The 25,652-nt window shown below is 43.8% G+C and overlaps 3 protein-coding genes across 10 annotated transcripts; 2 read left to right on the top strand and 1 right to left on the bottom strand.

The window, feature by feature from the left end:
* Nucleotides 1-1,493: 1,493 nt before the first annotated feature.
* Nucleotides 1,494-2,933, bottom strand: LOC120110653. The gene has a single exon (XM_039126233.1). It carries the CDS (start codon nt 2,931-2,933, stop codon nt 1,494-1,496), a length of 1,440 nt encoding a protein of 479 aa, XP_038982161.1.
* Nucleotides 2,934-4,271: 1,338 nt separating this feature from the next.
* On the top strand, nt 4,272-15,420 carry LOC113463076 (LEAF RUST 10 DISEASE-RESISTANCE LOCUS RECEPTOR-LIKE PROTEIN KINASE-like 1.2). The gene is made up of 2 exons (XM_026806815.2): nt 4,272-5,363; nt 13,238-15,420. Exons 1-2 carry the CDS (start codon nt 4,562-4,564, stop codon nt 13,351-13,353), a joined length of 918 nt encoding a protein of 305 aa, XP_026662616.2. The 5' UTR covers nt 4,272-4,561; the 3' UTR covers nt 13,354-15,420.
* Nucleotides 5,370-25,514, top strand: LOC103712818 (LEAF RUST 10 DISEASE-RESISTANCE LOCUS RECEPTOR-LIKE PROTEIN KINASE-like 1.2). 8 transcript variants are annotated; one of them, XM_017844205.3, is made up of 4 exons: nt 5,370-9,906; nt 23,078-23,110; nt 23,946-24,209; nt 24,322-25,514. In XM_017844205.3, exons 1-4 carry the CDS (start codon nt 9,048-9,050, stop codon nt 25,248-25,250), a joined length of 2,085 nt encoding a protein of 694 aa, XP_017699694.2. In that variant the 5' UTR covers nt 5,370-9,047; the 3' UTR covers nt 25,251-25,514. The 8 variants fall into 8 exon arrangements, with proteins under 8 accessions (XP_017699694.2, XP_017699693.2, XP_017699696.2 ...); XM_017844204.3 differs by having other exon boundaries at nt 23,943-24,209; XM_017844207.3 differs by lacking the exon at nt 5,370-9,906 and adding an exon at nt 9,930-12,020.
* Nucleotides 25,515-25,652: the final 138 nt, after the last annotated feature.

The following is a 25,652-nucleotide window of genomic DNA, read 5'->3' as shown; positions in this document are numbered from 1 at the left end:
GTCAAGTCTTTCCCAAACTCTAGCACGCCCCCGCTGATTATTACACCATGTAAACCTTGGGCCCAAGAAACTCAAGTCTATCAAACCATTCAACATGATGAAGTCCTCAAACTCCTTAATCTCCCTCTTGTAAGTGAAGGCCCTCCCTCCTATCTTTTCTTAGACGTCGATAATACAATTGAAATCACCTGCCAACGGCATAGGGTAGCCCTGACTGATCAACTGAGAGGCCTCCTCCCACAAAATCCTCCACTTCCTGAAGTTTGTACTAGCATACACAGCTGCAAGGACCCATGGACTTCGATTACCCTCCGAAATCACCATAATCACCTCTTGCCTACACATTGAAAACATTAAGTTTGCAAGCTCCCTGTGCCCACGTAACAACAATGCCTCCCGACAGTCCTTGAGATTCCACCGCGTAGAACCCCCATGACCTTGGCACTGCCCTCCTAGCCTTCTCAAACAAAACACATATATCCGGGTTATGTTGATGCACCAACCTTTTAAATGCCGGGGCAAAGGAAGGCTTCCCTGCACTGCGACAATTCCATAAAAGGACCTTCATGGATCACACAGCTGAACGGCACAACCCACACCCCCGGGGCTGCTGCCACGAGTTGCCTCCACCACCGGAGCACCTCCTTTCGTCAATTCACCAGGATCCACATCCTTCACCGCAGCCATCAGATGCTGCAGGATTTTCAAATGGTTCTCAGTGTTACTGTTCCCTGTGCCAAACGGCACGCAGGGTCCACACAGTGCGCCCCTGAAACCATGGAATTTTCCTCCTGCTCTTCATGAAGTAGTCCCCTGCCACCGCTGCTGGATTCCCCAGATAAAGGCTTCGTCAAGTTTGGTGCAGTGAGGGGCGGCCCGTGGTCGGTTGAGCGTGCCATATGGCACGGTTTAGCCTCTGGAAGAGGCACCGTCCCAGCCAATGGCGCCTTCCCCTTGCCGGGTCCCTGTCCATCAACGGACCCCGATGCGCCACCACCTTGCCCCTTCGTTGCCGCCCCATCCAGCATGACCATCGCCGGCGCCGCCATACCCCCGTTACCAGGGAGCTCCTCATCCTGCCGTGACCCCACCTCAGGGGGAACCTTGCTCATTTGCTCCGCCCTCGCCACCAACGATCCGGATACCAGCTCCGCCCCTATCCGAACGCCACCCACACCGTCCACCGGAACCGCCGTCGCCGTCGTCTGGGAGGGAGCCACCTTTCCAGCCAGCTGTGCCTTGTCTCTTTGAGAAGTTGCCGGTTCCCCCAAGCCTCCGCGACGGCCATCAGTGACACCGCCTCCCCTATCGCCCTCTGCCGCCGCCGAGGGGCCCACAGGACCGCCGGTGAAAGGCTCCGGCTCCGGAACCTCCGCCATTCGGCCCCCCTCCTCCGGTCGGCCAGGCCTGGCACGGGTGGCACGGAAGGAACCCGTGCCTTATGTGCTGTGCCATGCTCCACGGGCCCCGAGTTCGGACCTCTCCAAGCTGGGCTACGGGCCCGTTTCAGCGGGCTGGGCCCGCTCGATGAGCCTAACTTTGTCTGGGCCCGGTTCACCGCACGGGCCGGATCCTTGTTTGGGCCCTGGCCCTGGGCCTGCGGCCCGAAGGCTTGGCCCGCATCGTCGGTCGAGCATGGGCCTGGGCCTAGCCCGTCCTCCACCAGGCCTGAGTTGGAGCCCGTCTTCACTGGGCTTCCGGCCCGCTTGAATGTACTCGGGCCCTGACCCAGCCAGTCCAAGGTCTGGTGTCATCTTCTTCCCCGCGTCCTCTACCACCAGTCCGGCGAGCCCCAGGTTACCCAGCCCTCGACCAGCCACCGGCGACCTCCTCCGCGCGACCTTAGTAGGTTTCTGCCACCCCTCAAGATCCGGCGGCGAGACCGGCGAGATCGCACCATCAACACCTGAACTCTTCTCGCCGACTACATACTGCTGACCCTCGACGTCTCCGGCTGGTTTCGCAACCGTGCTCCTCGACTTATTCCCTGGCTTGGTCGGCCGCTGCACCCGAACCCTGTTGGTGGATAACCACGGGCCGAAGACCCTATACCCGCCTCCTCCATGGCTCTGCCCCTCCCGATTCCCCTTCAGGCCATTAGCATCCCCCATCTCTGCGTCGCCGAGCCCTTCCTTCCCGGTACCCTCACCCGGGATCGAGTATGGCAAGCAGCATTCAGTCTCCCCATGCCCAATGAGTCCGCAGTTATAGCATACCGCCGGCAAGCTTTCATACACAAAGGCTTGCCAGAAGCGCTCGGTCAGTCCTCGGACGAAGGCCCTGGACCGAAGAGGACGACTTGCATCTACCTCTACCAAGACTCGTGCGAAGCCTATTCTGCTCCTCTTCTCTGTAAATCCATCCACAGCGATGGGGCGGCCGACCGCCACGGCCACCTCCATGATTGACTCTATCACCCAGAACTCCAGTGGAAGATCTGGAAGCCGCACCCACACTAGTACGTTGTTAACCATCTTCGCACATGGGATGAAGTCTGGGCGCCATCTCTCCACAGCCAAGATCTGTCCGCCTGCCATCCAAGGCCCCCTCGTCAGCGCCACCTCCCGATCCTCCTCTCCCTTGAACCGGACAACAACATGCCCTTCCGCCATTGGAAGTGCCTCTACCTCATAATCCAGTTTCCCTCTCAGACGTGCCTCCCTACCAATCCACTCGGCCGGCACCCGCTTCCCTAGACTCCTCACTATCACTGCCGAGGACCTCCAAGCTTCACTCGCCTTCTCCAGCCTCTCCAATGATGGTTTCACGGTCCCCGTAAAGTGCTGTTGAACAGCTTCCAACTCCTCGGCCGACATCCGGTAGTTGGTCCAACCCGTCTCCCGAGGGGCTCCTCCGACCTTCTCCGCCCACGACAAGTTGGGCCCCGCCCCCGCCGGGCCAGAGCTTCCCTCTCCGTCCCTTGGAGTCTTCATTGGCTCCTTCCCCTTCCCCGCCCTGATACCGTCCACCGCGTCGATCACCCCCTGTTTGTGGAAATGCCCAAACCAGCGCACGAACTTTGAAGCACTAACCCCCCCCCCCCCCCCCCCACCCCCATCACACCTCGTCTCTTTCTTTCAGCCCATTTGCTTGAAAATTGCTTCAATGCCATAGTTTGTTACACTAGCATGATTTACATATTTCTAATTATTATGATATTTGCCCGAGTATGGAAGAATCAATTTCGCATGCCATTCCGAATTGTAAATTGGCTATTTAGATCTAGAGACAAGCTCCTATTACTGATGCAGCTATTATTCCATCACTATCTTGAGAATTTTACTAATTTTTTTTGGTACATCGGTTGCTCATTTTGTTCTCGCATAAATATAGCCAGCTACATCACTAGAAAGAAGACTACATAAAGCAAAAGGAAGAGAGGACTGTTGGGTCCAAAGAAAATCTTCAGAATGATGAGTAACAAATGAGGTGATACAATTCGTAGTTTGGTTGGCCTTTCAAAAAACATGCTTGACCTGGACTTCAGCATGCATCGTATGCCACCTAAAAGTAGGTGCTCAATCTTAGATTTGGTTGGTCAGAAATGAAGATGTGTTCCAAAGCGTTTAGAGGAGTCCAAGATTGATTTTGATGCAGAGTATTTACTTTATCCCAAGAATTCACCCATGCGGCTGCTTTGATTGATGGCACGAAAACTGTAGCTTCTTTTATCCAGTTTCTGCGTCTCCTCGGATGGTTTATTTCTTCGGGAAGCCACCACCTTTCTATTTTATCAAAAAGGTCACGTTGGAGACGAAGAGATCAAAAAGGTCACGTTGGAGACGAAGAGGACTAGAGGGGCCAGGGCCTCCACATATTTGCTTTTTTTTTGTTTTTTGGTTATTCTTCTAACCAAGGTTAAGTGAGTAGGTAAGGCTCCAAATCTTCATCTCCTATTAGTTGACGTATCGAACTATTATTGGACTAATGTACCGCTGATGTGATAGACTTGACCTACCTAATAATTAATGCATCATTAGATGGTCTGGATTCAATGTTGGCTCGAGGCTCTTGCAGATCGGTTTGATGGAAGAAGGGGAAAAAGCTGGCTTATTTTCGGTCTCTTCCACATTTTGTTACGCAACTAGTCCGCTGCGGACTCCATCTCGCTATTGCTGGGCCCTCACTAAATGGCTCGGTTTGAAATGTTTGTTTTTTTTTCTTTTCTTTGCTTTGCTTTGATAAGAAAGAACGCTTACATTAGCGTTTAACTATAGACACGGACACCATGAACGGACCTGTACAAAACCCAACATAGACCGAGGGTAAGGACCATGTCAGACAGCAGGGGGCGTCGTTTCAAAGGTAGCCACCGAATCCAGGCAATCGGTGGGGTCGTCGAGGCACGCGTGCCACGGAGGGGTTGGATAACCCGTAGAAGGAAACTAAAAGCCCTTGCGAGCCAGCCAACGGTTTCACAAGCCAAGGGCGATGGGCATATCTTTCCAGCAAGCAGTGAAGCACCAAGTCAAGACGCCCGCCTTCCATTGTTCTCCTAAAAGTATCCGAGGGCCAAGCCTTTCTTTCAGCGCTCATACTCCTGCATCACAGCCACGGAACCATGCCTTGTAGAATCCTCTCATCACCTTCTCCCCTCCTCATCTCCATCGTCTTCCTCCTCCTCCTCCTAATCTCCATCAACGGTTCCCCTGTCACGAACAGCCCCGCAACCTCATCCTGTCCAAACTCGGCGACCTGTGGCAAACAACTTATTACTTATCCATTCTGGGTACACCAGAATCCCACCTCCTACTGCGGTAATGAAGGATTTATGCTGATATGCGAAGATGATGACCGCCTAATCCTTTCCCTCGGCTCCCACAACTACACCGTGACCAAGATCGATTACCCCACCCGAACCTTCTCAATTGCCGACACCGATTTCCTCGACGCTGGCATCTGTCCCTGGCCCAGACACAACCTCTCCTTCGAGGGCAACTCCGTCCTCGACTACACCTCCTGGGACATCAACCTCACCTTCTTCCTCAATTGCTCCTTCGGAGACGTTCTAATCGACAACAAAATAAACTGCAGCCTTCCAGGCAGCAGTGGTAAGTCGTCCTACATATTCACCGACGAATATCTTTCGACCGCCATAGAATACAATTTGGCGCAGCGGTGTCAAGGTATAGTGGTGGTGCCCGTCCTCAATGATCCGCCGCTCAGTGATATTTGGAGCCATTTGCTCGGTGACTTCGGAGAGCTGTTGAAGAACGGCTTCCAGCTGCGCTGGCCCGACGAGATCTCGGGAGCATGCGACCGCTGCGAGAGCTCCGGCGGGCGCTGCGGCTATACCCAACCAAACAGCACTAGTTGGGTGTTCGCCTGCTTCTGCTCCGGCGTGATGCGCGACCACAGTTGCGGTACGTTGTCCTCCTTCAAACCCTTTCCTCTTTACTGCTACCTACCATGTTGTCTTGTTTCTTTACTCATAGATTTGGTGAAGTCTGGACCAATGGATGGTTCACAGCTACATCGCGTGCTTGTAAATGAGTTCTATTAGTCAAAACTAGGAGTCAAAAGAGCGAAAAAGAGCCTAGAAAAAAAAAAAAAAAAAAAAAAAAAAGGTAGACTCGGTCGCCCAGAAACTTCACGTCTGCTGCCTTGCAGACGTGATAGCGCGATGGTGATTTCATTGTGAAAAGAAGACCGCGTGACACCCACCTTGCTGTTATCTCATGAAGCCACAAATTCCAACTTTGAGGAAAGTTTTATGCGGCCTAGCTAGGTTGATCTCAAGCAGAACCCATCTATCCAACCTATTTATTAGATTGAATTAGATTAAAATTTTGTAAATTTAAATCAAATTTAAACCTAAAAATTTCAAATCAATCTGAAATAGAATTGGATTAGGATTCGTCTTCAAGCCAACTCAAATTCCATGCTAGTCCAGCTCAAACTCAACCCAGCCTAACTTAGCCTGGTCCGACTCAATATATAAATAAATAGATAAATTAGATTTATTTATTTAACTTATGTTATACTTTGAATATGATATATCATAATTAATGAATTGTTGATTCTTCGATCCCATAAATTTGGCCCAATAAAAATATTTGAAACCCTTCCATCTCTATCTTAAAATTTCTATTCAGTTGTATGTTATCTAAGTAATGTGATCCAACTCTGACACAACCTGATATGACTAGCTTGACCCAACTCGAATTTTGTTTAAAATAGAAATTAAGTTAGTTTGGATTAGAGAAATCTCAACTTGAGTTCAGATCGGGTTGGATTATATATATTTGGGAGATATGGAGTAAAGTTAAGTTTTGCACTCAACTGACCCAACTTGCAACCTTATTTGAATTCAACTACTCGTGCCTCAAGTTTTTGATTGAGTCCCCGCGGGTCTTATCATCCTAATAATATTCTGAATCTCTATAGCTATCGCATGATTTGGAGAGTTTCGGACTCAAAATAGATTCTTGCATGAATCCACCCAAACTCCTCCTTCCATTCTATATAAAATATAGCCTCACGAATGGCCGTGAGAATTTTTTTTAGCTTCCAACCAAAATAGCATTGTGATTCTTACCATGCACATTCCTTCTTTTCAAATATAAGAGATCTGTAAGTACTGTACTGTAGCAGGAAATAGCCTTTGAGCATTTTATTCCTTATTCAACCGGGCAGATTTAACCAATACTGGAAATTCAATCTTAGCGACGTATGTTTTTGTCTGTCGGTTTGTTTGTTTATTGTTTTAACGAAAGAGGGTACAACCAAAACAACTGCCTGAAATTAAAGAGCAATCAATGGAGCAAAGTCAGACATCCAAAATCTTGGTGAGTGTATGGCTGTAGCTATAGCAACAGAACGGTCGTCTCCTTGTTGCCCTCACGGTAGATACGAGTGCAGCAGAAGCCTATCAAAATGGCGACCATGTCACAAAGCTGCTTGTTTGTATGCTTGTTTTCACAAAAATGCTTTAGTAACTCAAAAAATCACTCAGCTGGTGTTGTGTGTTCTTGTTGCATTTTTATTGTGCCACATAATGAAGCAACATGAATGGTGGAAGACAGCTGAGTGATTTTTTCGAGCAATTTTTCTGAGTTACCAAACTTTTTTTTTTCGTTGTTGTTCAAAAAAATGGGCGTCTCCCTATCAAATTCAATCATTTCAACAAGGTAGTAGACTTCAGTAAGTCTAGAGTCTCTGAATGCATAACTCGATCTATGGGATATTGTAATTCCTTTGCAAGGTCATCTTGTTTCTAGGATTCTTTATAAGGATTGTAGGATACTGAGATCCACTAATAAATCTCTCTCGATCCTCCATGTCACAGCACTACTCTAATTGTTTGTTAATTAACAGATAGCGGCCCATAATGAATGTTTTCTGTTTTCCAGCATGACCAAGCATTCTTTTTTATTAGAACCATGGTTGCCAGATCCAAAGCCTGTTAAATTTCAACTATTATGTTGTTTCTCTCAATAAAAAAAACCCTTCAATCTTTTGTTAGACCTTTCACCCTTTGTTATGAGTCATTGTATTGCTGCACCAATTAATCATTTCCCCACAATTAAAGAGCTTCCAACCGCCAACTTTATTGGCCTTTGTTACCAAATTGCAGCAAAACAAAATCTACCATCTGGCTTTTCTTTTTGTTCTGTCTCCGAGTAAAGAGATTCAGTTGTCATCCCTTCATATATTTTGTCTAATGGATTTGATGTTTTGCCATTTTTCTGAAAAATAAGTACTTCACCCTAATGGAAGAGAAGAGTGACTTCAATGCCATGTCACTAAAAGAGTCGGAGTGCCGTGTATTCTTGCCACCTTATCAGTTATCCCCACCCAAAAAAAAATGGTCCAAGTTGGTCTCAGGTCGCTTGCTGGTAAGTGGAATCCGATCTCACTTGATGCTTAGTCCCCATGCCCAAGGAAAGTTGCAAAAAAGGTCTCTCTTGAATTTATAAAAGGCCCATCGTGGCTGTCCTTTGGAACGTATTCCGGACCTAGGCTGTATTGAAAAAGATAAATGAAAGAGAAGACAGAAAGAGAGATAGAGATGGAGAGATAGAGATAGAGAGAGAGAGAGAGAGGAGAAAAAAATTATATTTTTATTAGTATCAACTTGATCTCGACATCTCACAAGAAGCCCATACTTTGAATAATTTAGTGGACCTCTTGCTTTGCTTGGATTTTAGGTGAACATGATAATCCAAATGAGTCATGGGTCCAAATTTGCTAGTATTACTCGCACCAATCTAAGTTCTCACTAAAAAAAAACTGGTTGAAAGATATTTTTTTTATTCTGCAGTATAGTAGAGGGGAAGGCAAGTGAAGTTTGGAGGACAATCTCTGATCCCTCTTCATTCTTTTACGAAAAGCCAGCTGGATGGAATCCAACTGGTTGGTGAGGCTTCGGTCTACAAAGGGAGGAACGATCTCTGATCCCCATTCGTAATTTTTAATAGAAAGCCAGCTAGATAGAGTCCAGTTGGATGGAGACGCAGGCAGGCGAGGCTTCTGCTCGCGCATGGGGGACAATCTCTGACCCCAATACATTCTTTTACGAAAAGCCCACCGGACGGAAACTCACTCGATCGCGAGTTTTGAAATGACGACCCAACAAGGCATGCATCTTGGAAAGTTGGTCTAGCTAAGCTAGCGGTCATTTTGAACTAGGATTATTCTATGCATGGTTTGATTTTTTTGTTCTTTTTGACTGGGGCTTCTTTACTCTTAGACTGGTTCTGCTCTCCAGTTTTTTCTTCCTTCTTCTTTTCTTTATTTTTTTTAAAAATTTTAAGTTTTTTTATTTTATTTTGTTTATAAATAAGACGTGCGGTGATTGGTCACCGTTTTGTTTTGTTTTGTTTTGTTTTTAAGGTCCATTTGGTAATTACAATTTGATTAGACCGCACTAAATATCTCGGTTGGAAAGTTAGAACCCCCTCTGAATTCTCCCAACAAGTTCACAAGCAAGGGGATCGCGCAGTCACGGTTCCCGCCACCATGATCCTCCTACAAAACCCCCACAAAAGCCGACGGCCTGGCCTTGCTTTCAACGCTCGTACCCCTAAATCCACCCAGTAGCACCCATGCCTTGTAGAATCCCCTCATCACCTCCTCCCCTCCTCATCTTCCTCCTCTTCCTCCTATCCCTCCTCATCTCCACCAACGCTTACCCTGGGAACAACCCCCCGACCCGATTCTGTCCGAACTGGACCTGCGGCAAACAGGATATCACTTACCCATTCTGGCTAGCTTCAAATCTATCCAGCATCCCTTCCACCTACTGTGGGTACCCAGGATTTGTGCTGATATGCCAAGATGACACCCCAATCCTTTCTCTCGGCCACAACAATTATACCGTGACCGACATCGATTACCACAACCAACACATCTCCCTTGCCGACACGGATGTCCTCGCCGACGGAACCTGCCCCAGGCCCCGGCACAACCTCACCCTCATGGCCACCTTATTCCTGAACTACAACACCTCGGACATCTTCTTCCTGAACTACACCTCCAACCTGAACTGCACCCCCAACCTGAACTACACCTCCCTGGACACCGACCTCACCTTCTTTCTCGACTGCCCCGACGGTCCACCGGACCGCCGAATAACCTGCCTTTCCGGAAGCAGCAGTAACCGGTCTTACATCATCACCGACGATGATCTGTCGGCCATCAACGAATACGATTTGGTGCTGCAGTGCCAAGATATTGTGGTAGTGCCGGTCCTCTCTCAGGAGGTGAACAGGGGGAACTTGAGCGCTTTGGCTAGTGACTTTGGAGGGGTGTTGAAGAAAGGCTTCCAGCTGGGCTGGTCAGTCGAGACATTGGAAGTGTGCTATCGCTGCGAGCTCTCTGGCGGGCGCTGCGGGTACCGGACAACCAACACGAGTTTGTCCCTCGCCTGCTTTTGCTCCAACGGAGTGACCGACGGCCATTGCGGTATGTTGTCGATCGTTGTACCCCCCTCTTTTTGTTATTGCCGCTGCCTTCCCCTTTTTTTTCGCTTGTTTCTTGGTGATTTTTTTTTTTTCTTTTGGTCTTGTTTCTTGGTGGATTTGGTCAATTTAGACCAATGGCCGACTGAGAGCCGGAACGCGAACGTATGCTGACCGCTAGGCCTAGATTCATTTTGGAAGTCACCGCTAGCGACTAGTCCAAAATTAAGAGCATATTAGCATAGCATCATCACACAAAATAGTTTATTCCATTCCATAGATTCATTTTTTTACTGGGTAAATTCGAATTCATGAAACAACTCTAGAATAGATACATCTATAAAAGTCTGAAAATAAAATATCTAATAATTAAGAAAGAAAATTATTACAAACATCCATAATATAACTCCTGTATGAACAGAAATATATGTTGCTATCCAATCCTGCACCCATTTTTAAACAATCTTGCATCAAAAGGATAACCGTAGAAATTCCGCTAAAGTTTGACATCATTTTACTTAAAATAGAAATTCCACTTCTAAATGTAAAAGACAATGCAATGATAATGAAAAAAGAGTAAGACACCAACATCATACTTCTATCTAGTGGATATCATCGAAAAATCTAGGGACTTCACTTCTTTATATTTGTGTCCCCATTCATAATTTTTTATAGAAAGCCAGCTAGATAGAGTCCAGTTGGATGGAGGCGCAGGCAGTCGAGGCTTCTGCTCACGCATGGGGGACAATCTCCGACCCCAACACGTTCTTTTACGAAAAGCCCACGGGAGGAACCTTACTCGATCGCGAGTTTTGAAATGATGACCCAGCTACGCATGCATCTTGGAAAGTTGGTCCAAGCTAGCGGTCATTTTGAACTAGGATTATTCTATGGATGGTTTGATTTTTTTTGTTCTTTTTGATTGGGCTTCTTTATTCTTAGACCGGTTCAGCTCTCCAGTTTTTTCTTCCATCTTCTTTTCTTTATTTTTTTAATTTTAAGTTTTTAATTTTATTTGTTTATAAATAAGACGTGCGGTGATTGGTCACCGTTTTTTTTTTAAAAAGGACCATTAGGTAATTACAATTTGATTAGACCGCACTAAATATCTCGGCTGGAAAGTCAGAACCCCCTCTGAATTCTCCCAAGGGGATGCGCGTAGCCACGGTTCCCGCCACCATGATCCTCCTGCAAAAACCCGCCAAAAGCCGACGGCCTGACCTTGCTTTCAACGCTCGTACCCCTAAATCCACCCAGTAGCACCCATGCCTTGTAGAATCCCCTCATCACCTCCTCCCCTCCTCATCTTCCTCCTCTTCCTCTTATCCCTCCTCGTCTCCACCAACGCTTACCCTGGGAACAACCCCCCGACCCGATTCTGTCCGAACTCGACCTGCGGCAAACAGGATATCGCTTACCCATTCTGGCTAGCTCCAAATCTATCCACTATCCCTTCCACCTACTGTGGGTACCCAGGATTTGTGCTGATATGCCAAAATGACACCCCAATCCTTTCTCTCGGCCGCAACAATTATACCGTGACCGACGTCGATTACAACAACCAAACCATCTCCCTTGTCGACACGGATGTCCTCGCCGCCGGAACCTGCCCCAGGCCCCGGCGCAACCTCACGCTCCTCAACAACTTCTTCCTGAACTACACCACCTCGGACCCCAGCCTCGCCCTCATGAACCTGAACTACACCTCCTACCTGAACTACACCTCCTTGGACACCAACCTCACCTTCTTTCTCGACTGCTCCGACGGTCCATCGGACCACCGAATAACCTGCCTTTCCGGAAGCAGCGGTAACTCGTCTTACATCTTCACCGACGATGATTTGTCGGCCATCAACGAATACGATTTGGTCCGGCAGTGCCAAGATATTGTGGTGGCGCCGGTCCTCTCTCAGGAGGCGAACGGGGGAAACTTGAGCGCTTTGTCTAGTGACTTTGGAGGGGTGTTGAAGAAAGGCTTCCAGCTGGGCTGGTCTAACAAGACATTGGAAGAGTGCTATCGCTGCGAGCTCTCCGGCGGGCTCTGCGGGTACCAGACAACCCCGACGAGTTTGTCCCTCGCCTGCTTTTGCTCCAACGGAGTGAGCGACCGCCTTTGCGGTATGTTGTCGATCGTTTTACCCCCCCTCTTTTTGTTATTGCTGCTGCCTTCCCTTTTTTTTCCTCTTGTTTCTTGGTGGATTTTTTTTTTTTTTGGTCTTGTTTCTTGGTGGATTTGGTCAATTTAGACCAATGGCCGGCTGGGAGCTGGAACGCGAACGTATGCTGACCTCTAAGCCTAGAGGACAGATCAGGGATTCCGCTTTAAAAGAGTTCAATTTGGAAGTCAAAAATGGGAGCCTGAGAGAGAGGGGCCTCAGCAAATCCTCTTCTGACCGGTTCAGTGGAAAACAATAGGTTTTTTTTTCTTCTGAAGGAACAAGGGAAAACGAGAGTTGAACCGAATAGAATAGTAGTAGGTGGAGAAACTTCATGCCTGGTGTGTCACAAAGATGATGGGTTACCAGTGATATTTTTTCTTCTTCCCTCAGAAAAATTACTTTCTGACCATTGGCTGCTGAGAATTCAATCATGCAGGTCCATGATTTCTGTTTCTCCGTTTAGTAAGAAAAATTGGGCAGAGCCCAATCAAATTCTATGATCCATTAAGGTAACAGATTTTATTGAGTCTATTACCTAGAAAAAGAGTTGCAACATCCCATCTTGTTTCCAGGATTTCTTTAGGATTTACAGTATCCTAAGGGCTGCTAAATCTTTCTCAATCCAATTAACGAATGCAGAACTAGACTTGGTTGAGAAACTAGCATCCCTGAACCATCTCCAAGTGACTGGATCATGAAGAGTCACTTACGTTCTCTCCACTGAATATTGTATAATTTACAAGCATCCTCCTTCACAAGCTCAGTTCCCTTGGTTGAAGCAGAGTTGCCACCCATTTCAGTTCCAGCAATTAGGGACCCTGGCTTCAGTAAAAGAAATAATATTGAACAGACCTGGGAATAGAGAAGCAAACAAGCACCGCCCTGCCCACATTTTGAGCCAACATCAGGTTGCATTCGGAATTCCCGCCTTGAAACAGCTGCCTGGTAGGAAAAAATCTCCATATCTCTGCTTGTGCCTTCCAAAACTGTGAACTCTTCTGTAAGACTAGGGACATGGAATTTCAGAAACTATATGGTTGATAGGGGACACAAAATAGAATAGTTGCTTCCAAAGTCCAGCATCATTATTGAAGAGTTTCCACTGCCACTTACACAGCAGTGCTTGATTCATGTTTCTATTTCCAACCCTCCTGATCCATTCCTTTTCCCTTGCAGGTAGTGAAGCTTTTCTTTTATTTTGGATGAACAAAAGATTTTTTATTTCGATTTCTGGGCTAGATTTGTATTACAAATGTTGTACTCCCATTTTTTTTTTGTTACATGTGTTTTAAAGTTCCTTAGGTGTTTATTAGCTAGGGCAATGCTTTGCAAAAGGTAAGGAGTTACATCCACTAATAGGTTAAGAAAAAAGTTTTCACGTAGCTTATAAATGCAATACAGTTGGACTTTGGCAATGGTTAATGGTTATCAAGCAAAAATTTTATGCAAGGGTAAATTTCCAGACTACGTAGCATGTGTGTAGGAAAGGTAATTATCATGGATTTGTTTCTTGGTAAAGCAAATTTCAATTATCAGCTAAGTAGCACTCGCATGTGGCTGACAAATAAATGAGTAAATGAGCTCGAAGAGTTAGTGCGTATTTAAGGGCTAGGAACACTGTATTGTGGTGCTCGTTTGAATTGTAGAGGTGAATTAGTCATAGACGAGTTGCAGCTAGATTGATTCCTCAAGCCTTCTATGCGCGATGACTAATTTTCTATTCTGCAATGAATGACTTTAGAATGAAGATTACACCTAATAGGAAATAAATAACCAACAAAACCTTCTGCTTTGAAGTCTTCAAAGATGAAGAGATTTTTATTAGGATGTACTGTGAACTAGTTTTGAATAACCTCATGTTTCTGCGAAGGTAATCTTTATATTGGAGAGTGGAGATAGACAAATTAGTACTAAGTCAGCTCCATAGAGACAGTAGCTTCTAGGAAACTGAACAAAGAAAAGGACCCCCTTTGTAGGAGGCGTGGTCATTTGTTAAGCAATAACTTACCAAAGAATTCTTTGACTAAGGAGACCTAGGCAGATATAGAAATAAATTCAACGTAGATAGAGCTAAGAAGCAGAGATTAGATATTAGAAACTACATTAGCTGCAACATCACTATCATAGACAATGACTAAACAAAGAGATTTCTGGTCAAAACAACCATCATCCAGCTTCCCCATGCTCCTGACACTGTTGGTGAATGGCTTCTAGGATGATGAAAAGCTGGTAGCATATTATACTAGAGAGTAGTTAGCCCATAGCTATAAGGAATATATATTTGCTATAAAACTTCTAAAGGCTGATTATCTCAAGTATCGTGTGGTCCATAAGTAAAATATTCAATTAAAGTAACCAAATTAGATGAATCTAAATCAAAGGTTACTACAGGCAGTTGAAGGATGGTGCATATCTATGAAAAGCTCTAGAAGAGTTTATTTAATAACTACAATAGATATGGCATGGCAGATCATTTTATACTTGACTAGACCTTATAAATGAAAATAAGTGCAAAGTGTGGAAGTAGATGAAACTGATCTAGTGGGATTTCAAGAACCGTAATTAGTAGCAGTAAATTGTCGATGTCCCTATCTGCATGATGTTTTATTGGAACAGTTTACTTAATCCCGGATGTAACTGCAAACTGGGCAATCTTGCAAGGGACCACGGTTCAAACTGGATAAAAACTGGAGTAAAATTTCTTGAACTGTGGCTGCTAGCTAGGAACTCATAAGTGTTTAGGCCATGATATGTTGAAAACGAAAGGAAACAGTTATAGATGAAGGGCGTCGATGTTCCTGCTTCTCTTTTACCCGACTCTTAGGCTACAATATTCTGGAAGTCCTTAAATCATACTATAGGATGTTCTGAATTACATAATTTGCTCATTAGATGACAAATTTAGAAGGCAGCTAAAAGGTGCAGCTCAGCCATCTGATCACTTTTCTGTGCTTGGCTGAATTTGCTGGGCATATACTCGTAGTAGCATAAACAGCTACCGTATGTAGGTCGCCCGAGGCACACTCTTTGTAGACTGAAAGATAATAAGATTGGTAGAAATCAAGTCTGTTCAGAAAAGAAACTCGTAGCCACTTATGCTTCTCTTTTGGTTCTTATTTCCTGTCCTTTATCCCGGGTTACAGAATCCTCTTGTCATCCTCTCAGTATGATTGTTAAACTCTACTTGATTGAATCATAGTGGCATGCGGACCAAACATTAGGTGGGGCCTTTCGTTGGCCGAGCTGGGACTGTTGTTTGGCAGTCCCAGCTGATTCTGAGTGATTGTAAACAATGCCCCAAATCTGCTCATCCTTGAGGTTATTGTTATAGCAAGCACTTGGTTAGTATTTCATTTGGAATGGGTGAAATCTACTGCAAGTCAAATATAAACTGAGCAGAACAGAATCAGTCGATCGTGTTCTTGCTTAGCTACTGTTGATATTAAAACATTATCATGTCTAATTAATATACATAATTCGGTCAAAATAAGCATGTTAAGGACAAAAAAGTGCAGAGGGAAATATATGCATACGACGGATGTTAAGACGCCATGATTTGAAGACATCACGTTTGCTACCTGTTCCCTGCCGCCTATCTGGACCGGGTGCAAAACTGTCGCCTGCTCTGTAATTTCAAGCTAGAAAATTGTAACTTTGGGCCTGTCCCTGTACCTTTGTTGACTCTTTCCAGGGCCACAACCAAGCAGTCCATTCTCCACGGCATGACGTAAGAGCAAGCCATTATTGGTAAACTCTTCCTCGACGGTAACGCGCTCATTAGAATCTTTCATTATTTTTGCTTCCTTTTTCTTCCAAGAAGAAGGATCCAAACTATGGGTTAAAGCTTTGAACAGCATGCCGTGGCTGTTCAACCATCTTTTCCGCCCAACTTGTTAGACCTTAGAAAGTGATATACTCATGGACCTCTAACAATGAGTAGATCTCATTCACCTTCCAATCTCTATCCCCTCTTCCTCCTCCAGTTTGTTCCGGTTGGTTTGCTAATACCATCCACTGGTTCGGTAATACCATCGACCGAACCGAATGCATCCCCCGTCTCTCTTCATGCCCTTCCATCATCACCTAGCGACAATCCTCTTCTTCCTAAAATTATCATCGCTGCCGGTTTCCTTCTCCGGAAGCTACTACCACCGATACGAGAATTGCGCACCGGTCGTGTATGGTTGCGGCAAGATCAAATTCAACCTAAGCTACCCTTTCCACGTTGATGGCCGGCATGACTACTGCGGGCACCCCAATTACTACCTCAACTGCAGCCATAACAACACCACTCTAATGATCAGCATCAACAACAAGGGGTACCTGGTGAAGGACGTCGACACCTTAAACCACTTGCTCACCGTCGTGGAGCAGAGCCTCATCAGCCAGTCATGCCCTGAACCATATGAGAACACGACCATCGATCCCTCCCTTTTCGATTACTGCGACCGCGATCAGAATGTCACTTTGTATGTCAACTGCACGGCCTTGAGTTTGATCCCCACGCTGTATGACATTGGTTGCGCGTTGGGTGTCGCTGGGCAGCGCCGCTCTTACTACAGGCTCGACAACACAAGTTTTGTGGACGTCTTGGGCGAGTGCAGCTCCACGGTGCTGGTGCCGATGAGCCGAACGGCAGCGGAGCGGCTGGGGAATGGGAACTTGAGCTTTGGAGATGCATTAAAGGAGGGGTTCATTTTGAAGTGGGCGGCGGGGAGGGGGTGGTGCGGTGATTGCGCCCGTTCTGGTGGGCGGTGTGGTTATAATTTTAGCTCTCCAGCTGATCATACCTGCTACTGTCCTAATGGGCCGGCTCTTGGGTCATGTCTTTCAGGAAATAGCGGTATGCCTTTAGATGCTTCTCTCTCTCACTCTCTCTCCCCCTCCTGAAATCCATTGGTTTACATCTTATTTCTTCCTAATACCAAGTATATTAATTCGGTGGGCAAAAAGTTATGTTCAAAGAATCAGATCCAGAGGCTCAAATGGATTTGAAGGTTTGAAATCTGATAACTAAAAGATCACGGAATCTCTAAGTTTACTGGTTTCGGTTTAGAGGAGGCTGAGACAGAGCAGAGCGCAGGGCCTATTGGTGATTGATAAAGACATGATGAAAAATAACCTAACAAATTGCCCTCTATGATTCTTATTGTCCACTTGTTACCTGTTGATTTATAGGTAATTGATATTTGACCAAGTAGTATAATAGATTGTCTTTCTGATTCAAGTCATCTTTTTATTACTGGGTAAATTTTAACATTGGATAATAATAACATATCTGTATATACATATCGGTTTAAAAAGAATAGATACCAATATAACTAGACAATCATGTGATTTGTATCAATCTATTAGAATACCAAATTATATCTGCAATCTTATTTGGTCTTATATATCTTTAATTATAAACTTCGAAATAAAGTAAGCGACAAATTTAATATCTTGAACTTAAATCATCTTTCATATAGTGATATTTTTGATCTGATGATTTATAAAGTTTAACTATTTTATTCATGTCCATGTTTATATTTGCGCTGCAAATAATCAATCTGTAGATGCATCCATTAATGATGCTTCCGTTTAGCTTGGTTTGAATTTAAACTTGAATCAAGCTTAAAATAACAATAAATAAATCGAGTCTAATCTGAATTTTTAAGCTTACAATTAATTTTAAATCAACTTTGATTAGACTTAGACTGGGTCAAGCTGAGCTTGATCATAAAATAATCATCAGGCTGGGAATGACGATGGTGATGACACCTATGCATATAATCGTGGGTGACGGGCAACTGTGTGCCCCGATATCTCTGTCTGTATCCCAGGAGAAGTTAAAGGTTTCAGATTAGGGTCAAGAATAGCCGATAAAGAAAGTAACCCGCGTTGTCGGCATCGACCTTTCCTTCTTCCAAATCCTAATCCTTTGATTTTTTTTTCTTTTTTTATGTCTGTTCAGTCCGTTTCGTTGGCTTAGTCAAACGGCGACTTCCAAAATTAGAAATGGGGAGGGGGAACGTGTCACATCATCACCCCACTGAACGAACCCCTCCACCTACTTCACTTCTCCAACTCTTCTTCCCCTTCCTCTTCTTCTCTTCTATTCTCTTCATCTAATAAGATGAATCCCGGAATCTTACTGCAATCCAAAGGGTCCTTCTCTATCTTCTTCTTCCTCATCTCCTCTTTGTTGAGAGAGGGGCCAGTCTTTGCTGCCGACCCAACAGCAGAAGCCTGTGAGCCAAAGAACTGCGGGAATGGCTTAAACATAAGCTACCCGTTCTGGATCCAGGATCAGCACCCGTCTTATTGTGGGTTTCCGTCTTTTCTGGTGACCTGCAACAGCTCCGTCCCTGTCCTTAAACTCCTCGGCCGCGACTATCGTATTAAGCGTATCTTCTACGATAGGAGATCACTTCTTGTCACTCAAGCCGATTTCCTCGACAGCGATTGCCCGTTTCCACGCTACAATCTCACGCTCGGCCGAACCCTGTTTCGTGTTAACTCAACTAATAAGAGTCTCTTCTTTCTCTTCAATTGTTCGGAGAGGCCACGCAACTACCAAGAAATACCTTGTCATAATGATATCACGCCGGCGTATTTCGTCGGAGATCAGCTGAATTTTTACAGTACGTGCGAGTCTGTTATTGCGCCCGTGTTGGTTTCTGGGATGGTCAGCAGTAACTATGCGGAGCTTTTGAAGCATGGTTTCTTGTTGGACTGGACCGCAGAGGATTGCGCAGAGTGCAGCACAAGCGGTGGCCAATGTGGATATGATAACAACACGGCGAGTTTCATGTGTATCTGCCCTGATAGACGCCATCTGAGAAGTTGCAGTGAGTCCTCACCTCACCTAAAGGAGTTCGTGTAGGGATTATGGCAAGATAGATGTTACTTTATAGTTCCTTTGTTCTCTGCTGATAATATCTTTACATGCGAATTTGAACATTTTGAAGCATAAGATGTAGCAGATACATGGCATGGTTTAGTTTATAAGGTTGATGCATGCGGTCAATTTATGACTGGTTCCTCCTAGGCATCTACAAATATAATGACAAGAAGCCTATTTTATGTGGATCTTCCCTGATCAATCCCACTTGGGAAGTTGTCATTTTTCAGACTACTTTCTGTTCGGTTCCGCTGTAAGAATTTCACAGAGATTGATGGGAAGATGAGTTAGTTTATTGATCTCGGAGTATTTCCTTGGATGCTGCTTGGTTTCGGTTGATCAATTGATACCTTTATATGTTTCATGACAGTTTTCAAGCCTAGGAACCAAGCCCTTGATCATGACTAAAACCTCTCTGCTTCTGGCATCTTCAATCTTATAAGCATAGCATGCATTCCCCGTCAAACACTTAATCTTCATGGCTTGGTCCTCTTGGTCATACATAGTTCTTCTTTAGTGTTTGTGTCTATATATGTTTCTGTGTGGAGTGTGCATGCTTTTCAAAAGAATAATAATAATGACAGGGTGTAGACAATATCATGTCTACAGAAGATTTATTTTTCTTGACCTCTTGCTATATATATGTGTGTGTGTGTGTGTGTAGATATATATGTATATATATGAGAGAGATATGATGAAGAACCTAGGACCTCTCTATTAAAGGAAGGAATGTCAACCACATGAGATAAGTCTGGTTGGCTTTTCCCGTATTGTTTTACTCATGACTGTTTCTCTATTCATTTGATGACCAAATATCTTCTTAATAACCTTGTTTCTCACTTGTCAGTTCCTGTTCCATTCAAATGTTTCTATTGATATTTGTCTGTTTCTTTGATTGAAGTCCATGAGTTCTGCCATTAAGCACTCTGCTTGCTAACTGACTGACATCAATGTCCAAGTATCAGATGTCTAAATGTTAAAATCCACAAAAACAACTATCACAGATATAAATGGTTTCTTGTATGCTTTTCATTTCTGCTGCATAGAAGACACTTCATATATGGTGTCAATAACAAAAAATGAAAAACTGTTGTGGACATATAGAAGAATACTTATGTACATTCAACAAGTAACTAGTAGTATTGTCTTGAGGGAAAGCTTGGGCAGATCCCAATCCGATATTAATAACTAGTAGTATTTAATTATTCAGAAGTTAAACTTACTTGATACCTAGTTGATATAAGGTAGTTTTAGTTACCAACCCTGAAACCAACTTGGTTCTCTAAAATTATCAGATAATAGAAACTATTAGTTTATAAATATTATATTATCAATTGGTTGATCTATTGTACTGGCATTCGAAATGTGAAAACAAAATCATAGAATCAAGGAAGAAACACATAACTACTTCTAAATATTATGTTGATGTAAAAGTTTAATTTCCCTTTGATCTGTATTTTATTTTGGTTGTCAGTTTTATTAATGGAATTTAACTGTAATCAACTTCCTATTCCGTGGCTTTTAAAATTTACTTTCCAATTGTTTTGCTTTTCTTTGCTTCTTTATTTTTGTTCTTCAACCTTTTCAATTGTTTATGCCTGGCTACACATAGTCATTATCAAGCTTGATATATATGTTTAAATTTTTCTCTCATCTGAATGTTTGATTCATGAACCATCTGTCATCAATCAATAAACAGATATTTGAAATGAGTGATCTAAATCCTGAATCGGCCACAAGAGATAGCAGAAACCTTCGAACTGAAAAAATAAGAGCTATCTACTATCCTTTTTTCCCTTTCAGGAAGAGATTCCTAGGAGTCACAGTAATAAACAGACTTCGTAGCAGAAAAGAGTAGAAATAAATGAGAAGTTACACTGACTTAGAGAAATGACATGGATTAAATCTAGTATTAGTAATATGCCCGAAGTACTTCACATGTTAATGTGAATTTTGTGAGATAGGAGTTCTGAATCGTAGGGTAAAAAGAAACTAATCTATCATTTTTATTTTTCTTATAATACAGAGCAGTACTAATATACTTGACCATTGCTTTTGGATCAAAAAATATGGAAAAGCACATGAAACGATAATGCTTTTTGCATGCTACATGATAGATCTAATTTGAAAGTTCTATCCTCTAATTATTTTTTTTTAACTTTTTCATACCATAGTTACATTTGCACTAAATAATGCAATGAATAAAATTGTGTTGCCAAAAGTAACTCACTTGCATATTTAAATTTGTTCATATTATACTTTATCTTCTAGGGATATCATTGCTTTTCCCCAACAAATTGTTGAAAATTGTGGGCTGATTGAATATTCAAAAAATTTCTTGGTCTATATTCTCTGTAATTGCTCTGATATCTTTTAGTATCTTGCCCATCCATGTAGCATAAACAATTTAAATAGAAAATGGTGTCATATGTTCTCCTGTTCTTCAAAACCAATACCTTCTGTTTTCATCGATTTTATGATCATTTTCACTCTCCACTCAAGTCAACTGTAAGAACTGGATGCAAACAAACATCTTCCTGTAAGATTAGATGTAATACAAATTTTCTTATTCAATGAAAGTGACATGTACAGAGTCATGGTGCAAAAAGACAATTGGGAAGACTTTGACTCAAGACTATCATCTAATAAACCAAATTACTCATTAAGCATCATGCTTATCTTCACTAATTGATAGACCAATCCGTGAAAGAAATACTAAGTTAATATAATTTTTGTTTTAAACTCCTTGTTTCCTGATCCTGTGCATATTATTGCAAAAATTTTCCATTTTGTTTCCTTCCCTATTATCTGTTTGGTTCTATTCTTCTCTATCTATAAATTATCTTAGTAAAGAACCATATTGTTGGATACCAGTTCAATGCATCTAAATTCTCTCTCCAGAAACACATTATACATTCTGACGGTCATATTTCCATGAGGCCCAAGTAGGCTTATTATGCACTCAGCAAGAAAAAGTGAGGAGCTCTCACACCTTTCTCTTGTTCATTTTCTCTCTCCGTAGTTCACCCAACTCTTCTTCAAGCCCAAATAATCAGGATAGATAACACAGACATTAGGATCCTCCCTTTCTCGGCATAGGATTTAGTTGGCTTGCTTTTGTGTTCACTTTAATCTTTACCCCTCTGCTAGTCCTGTCGGTAGTTGTCCCTGCTACATAAAATCAAATCCCTTTCTCATTAACGGTTTTCTTAAAGATATATTGGAAGTTTCTTTTTTTACTTTGTGCGGAGGAAAATATGATTGGAATAGTTTCTGTTGTTTCATATGCCTGCCTTTTCATTTCTCCTTTTCTACTTCTTCCTAACTTTGTTTGTTCACGTCCTACAACCAGGTTTCACTGTGGAAATCTCACCATTGTATCAGATACCCCTTCCTTACAAACAATACAGGTCTGGAATGCCGAAAACTTCATTACATCCAATGTATCAATCAGACACCTATTATCCAATTCAATCGGCATGGGTTCTTTTACCCTCTGAAAAATATCTCATACCCTGAAGGGGCATGCATAATTAATGACCTCAATCTCAGCTATATCTCTTGGGGATCCGACTTTTTTCCTATACAATTTCTCTTCCGCTATCCATCATGTCGAAATTACCAAACTTTCTCTACTTATAAGCTTTAAGCAATCTGTATTCAATTGCAAGCAGAGAGGTCATGATTATCAGAATATCTTGACAAGTTCCATTGTTCCACTCTTTGCAAAGACTATAATCTAATATTCGTTCCATGAAATTTGAAGGATCGACCGAAACATGATCTTCCTGCTTACTGTTATACCTCTAGTCCCCATCAGTTTGCCTGAAAGTTGTCATTCAGTGAAGATAAAGAAAGTGACATCTCTCAGCTTTCTGACCTGTAAATGTTGAAGTAGCTTGAATCATGCTTTTATAATTTGCATCACTTGCTGCTAACTTAAGCAATATTTTCTGGTTTATTTTTCTTTTTTTTCTTGAAGAAATAGTTTATGTGAAGGCCTGTATATGAAAAATAGTCATTTAATTTGTCAATTGGATGTAGAAAGAAAAGTGGATGATGTGATTGTATTTCTTTTAATCATGGTGATCAGTTTCTAACAGTTTGAAGGTAATTGTTTTCTGATGCCGCAGGAAGTAAGAAACAAACGAAGACGATTATAATAGGTAACACATCTCTACCTGCCATCTCTTAAGAGAATTATCGTATCTTAGGCTTCTTTATTTGTACTGCAAATGAAGTAACAGTTGCCCATTTGATTGGTAGGCATGCAGTGTTCCCGGAGTTGTTCATTTGAATTTTCTTTTGCCAATTCCAATATCAACTTTTTCCAAATACACTGATGAATTCTTTTTTTATATTTGTTTTGAGCAAGCAAGACGCTAATGAATTCAGGTCAATAAATGGCAACTGATATGACAAATCTTGGTAAAAACTATGGCTCATTAATTTCGGATAACAGAAAAGAGGAAACGTTCTTTGGAAATACATAAGCCAATGGATTTGCTCATGTTTGAATGTTCAAAACAGAAGATGCTGTATTGTTCTAAGCTAAAGCTGTGCCGAGTTGATTGCTTAATTCCACTGATCCTAAACCTATTTCTATCTCGGATTCTATAATCCGTATCCAATATATTGAGCTTCATAGAATATCAAAGAGAGAAAATCATATCGATGGAGGCAATTGTTAAGGAATTATTGCAGGTTAATATTGCTTTCTTTAGAAAGAAATGCTTGTAGAGATTTACAAATTGGACTCGTATTCTTCAGTGAACAAGTCACTAGGCTTTTGGAGAAGATAATTACGACATGACTTTAGGATTGCTTCTCTTAGGGGGGAAGCAATCCACTCCAGAAGACTGCTTGCTCGTTCCAAGAGCTGGTGAATCTCCTGTAGCAGTGAATGAAGCATTGAAACAATTCAGAGCTCTTAATTCTGTTCTTCTATTTCTCCTCCTTTGACTAGTTCTCTTGCTGCTTTTGTATTGTTGTGAACAGCAGGTGTGTCTGCTGGAGCCGGAGTCGTCCTCATAGCGGGCGTCCTCTGCGTTCTGTGGTTTAGGTACAAGAAGAGGAAGCAGCATTCCCCGTCCTCCAAAGACCTCATCCGGAATTCCTCCTTCGAGGCATCATCGAAGGACCCTGAATTGGGCAGCATCCATTACCAGACCCATGTCTTCACCTACGAGGAGCTCCAGGAGGCCACGAACCACTTCGATTCCTCCAAAGAACTCGGTGACGGAGGCTTTGGCACCGTCTACAAAGGTACTTGCTCGGCAGCTCCAAATGGCTCCCAACAGAGCACCTGCAACCCCTTTGTCCCTTCTTCATCCTTGCTTGTGCCTGCTGCTAGCCTCACTGCCTTCTTTCTCTTCAGGAAAGCTCCGAGACGGCCGCGTTGTTGCAGTCAAACGCTTATACGAGAACAACTTCAAGCGGGTCGAGCAGTTCATGAACGAGATCGCCATCCTGTCCGGCCTCCGCCACCAGAACCTGGTAAGCCTCTACGGCTGCACCTCCCGCCGCAGCCGCGAGCTCCTCCTCGTGTACGAGTTCGTGCCCAATGGCACCGTCGCAGACCACCTTCACGGGCCCCGAGCGAGCGAGCGTTCTCTTACCTGGCCTATGCGTTTGAGCATCGCCATCGAGACCGCGGATGCGCTCGCCTACCTCCATGCCGTCGAACCACCGATCATACATCGCGATGTCAAAACAAACAACATTCTGCTCGACGGCAGCTTCCATGTAAAAGTCGCTGATTTCGGGCTCTCACGTCTCTTTCCCACTGATGCCACCCATGTGTCCACCGCTCCTCAGGGCACGCCGGGGTACCTGGACCCTGAGTACCACCAGTGCTACCAGCTCACCGATAGAAGTGATGTCTATAGCTTTGGAGTGGTGCTGGTCGAGCTCATATCCTCGAAGCCGGCCGTCGACATCACGCGGCGCCGGCATGAGATCAACTTGGCCAGCATGGCAATCAACAAGATCCAGAACTGTCAGTTGGACGAGCTGGTCGACCCGGATCTTGGGTATCAGTCGGATTGGGCGACAAAGAAGATGATAACCATGGTCGTGGAACTGGCTTTCAGGTGCTTGCAATCGGACGGAGAAATGAGGCCGCCCATTAGAGAGGTCCTCGAGGTGCTGACAGAGATAGAGAGCGAGGGTCGCAAGACCGAGAAGGAAGGGGCGACTGATGCCCGTGATGATGCTGGCTTGCTCAAGAACATTGCACCATTCTCACCCGACTCTGTTACCGCCAAGTGGGTGAGCAAGTCTACCACACCTAACACCAGTGAGTGATCTAAATTCTGAATTGCTTCTTAAGAACTTCTTATGTATGATCCGCAGAGGCTTGTATCTCCAACTTAGCAGGCTTTGACGTGTATGTGTAAAGGTAATCATAACGTTTCGCTAATTGAGTTTGAGATCAAGGGGGATGTATATAGTATATAGGGCTTCTGTTGATGCTCTGATTAAGCCCTCAAGCTGGATGATTTTTGAGTTGTGAGCATTTACAGCTTATCTGTATGTATGGTGTTTTGTGGATCATTTTTTCCACCGTAATTCTCATAACTTCGGACTGGGTCTGGGTCTGTGTTTGCGATAGGTATGAAGCTAAAACGACCTCACGGTTGTAGGATGTGGATGCTTGGGTAGCCCAGCGAAATCATGCGGCTGAAGCGTCCATTTCGATTATTGGCG

Source organism: Phoenix dactylifera, chromosome 4, assembly GCF_009389715.1.
Source record: "Phoenix dactylifera cultivar Barhee BC4 chromosome 4, palm_55x_up_171113_PBpolish2nd_filt_p, whole genome shotgun sequence".
Classification (NCBI taxonomy): domain Eukaryota; kingdom Viridiplantae; phylum Streptophyta; class Magnoliopsida; order Arecales; family Arecaceae; genus Phoenix; species Phoenix dactylifera.
Note: the sequence above shows the minus strand (reverse complement) of the source record. Positions and strands in the feature narration are given on the sequence as shown.

What these genes read in the sequence shown, in the direction of transcription:
- LOC120110653 (XM_039126233.1), bottom strand. Translation starts at nt 2,933, where the DNA reads ATGAAGACTCCAAGGGACGGAGAGGGAAGCTCTGGCCCGGCGGGGGCG.
- LOC113463076 (XM_026806815.2), top strand. Translation starts at nt 4,562, where the DNA reads ATGCCTTGTAGAATCCTCTCATCACCTTCTCCCCTCCTCATCTCCATC. An exon ending in GATGCGCGACCACAGTTGCG is followed by an intron (nt 5,364 to 13,237) that starts GTACGTTGTCCT and finishes TTTCCCTTGCAG; the next exon opens with GTAGTGAAGCTTTTCTTTTA.
- LOC103712818 (XM_017844204.3), top strand. Translation starts at nt 9,048, where the DNA reads ATGCCTTGTAGAATCCCCTCATCACCTCCTCCCCTCCTCATCTTCCTC. An exon ending in AGTGACCGACGGCCATTGCG is followed by an intron (nt 9,907 to 23,077) that starts GTATGTTGTCGA and finishes CTGATGCCGCAG; the next exon opens with GAAGTAAGAAACAAACGAAG. An exon ending in AACGAAGACGATTATAATAG is followed by an intron (nt 23,111 to 23,942) that starts GTAACACATCTC and finishes TGTTGTGAACAG; the next exon opens with CAGGTGTGTCTGCTGGAGCC.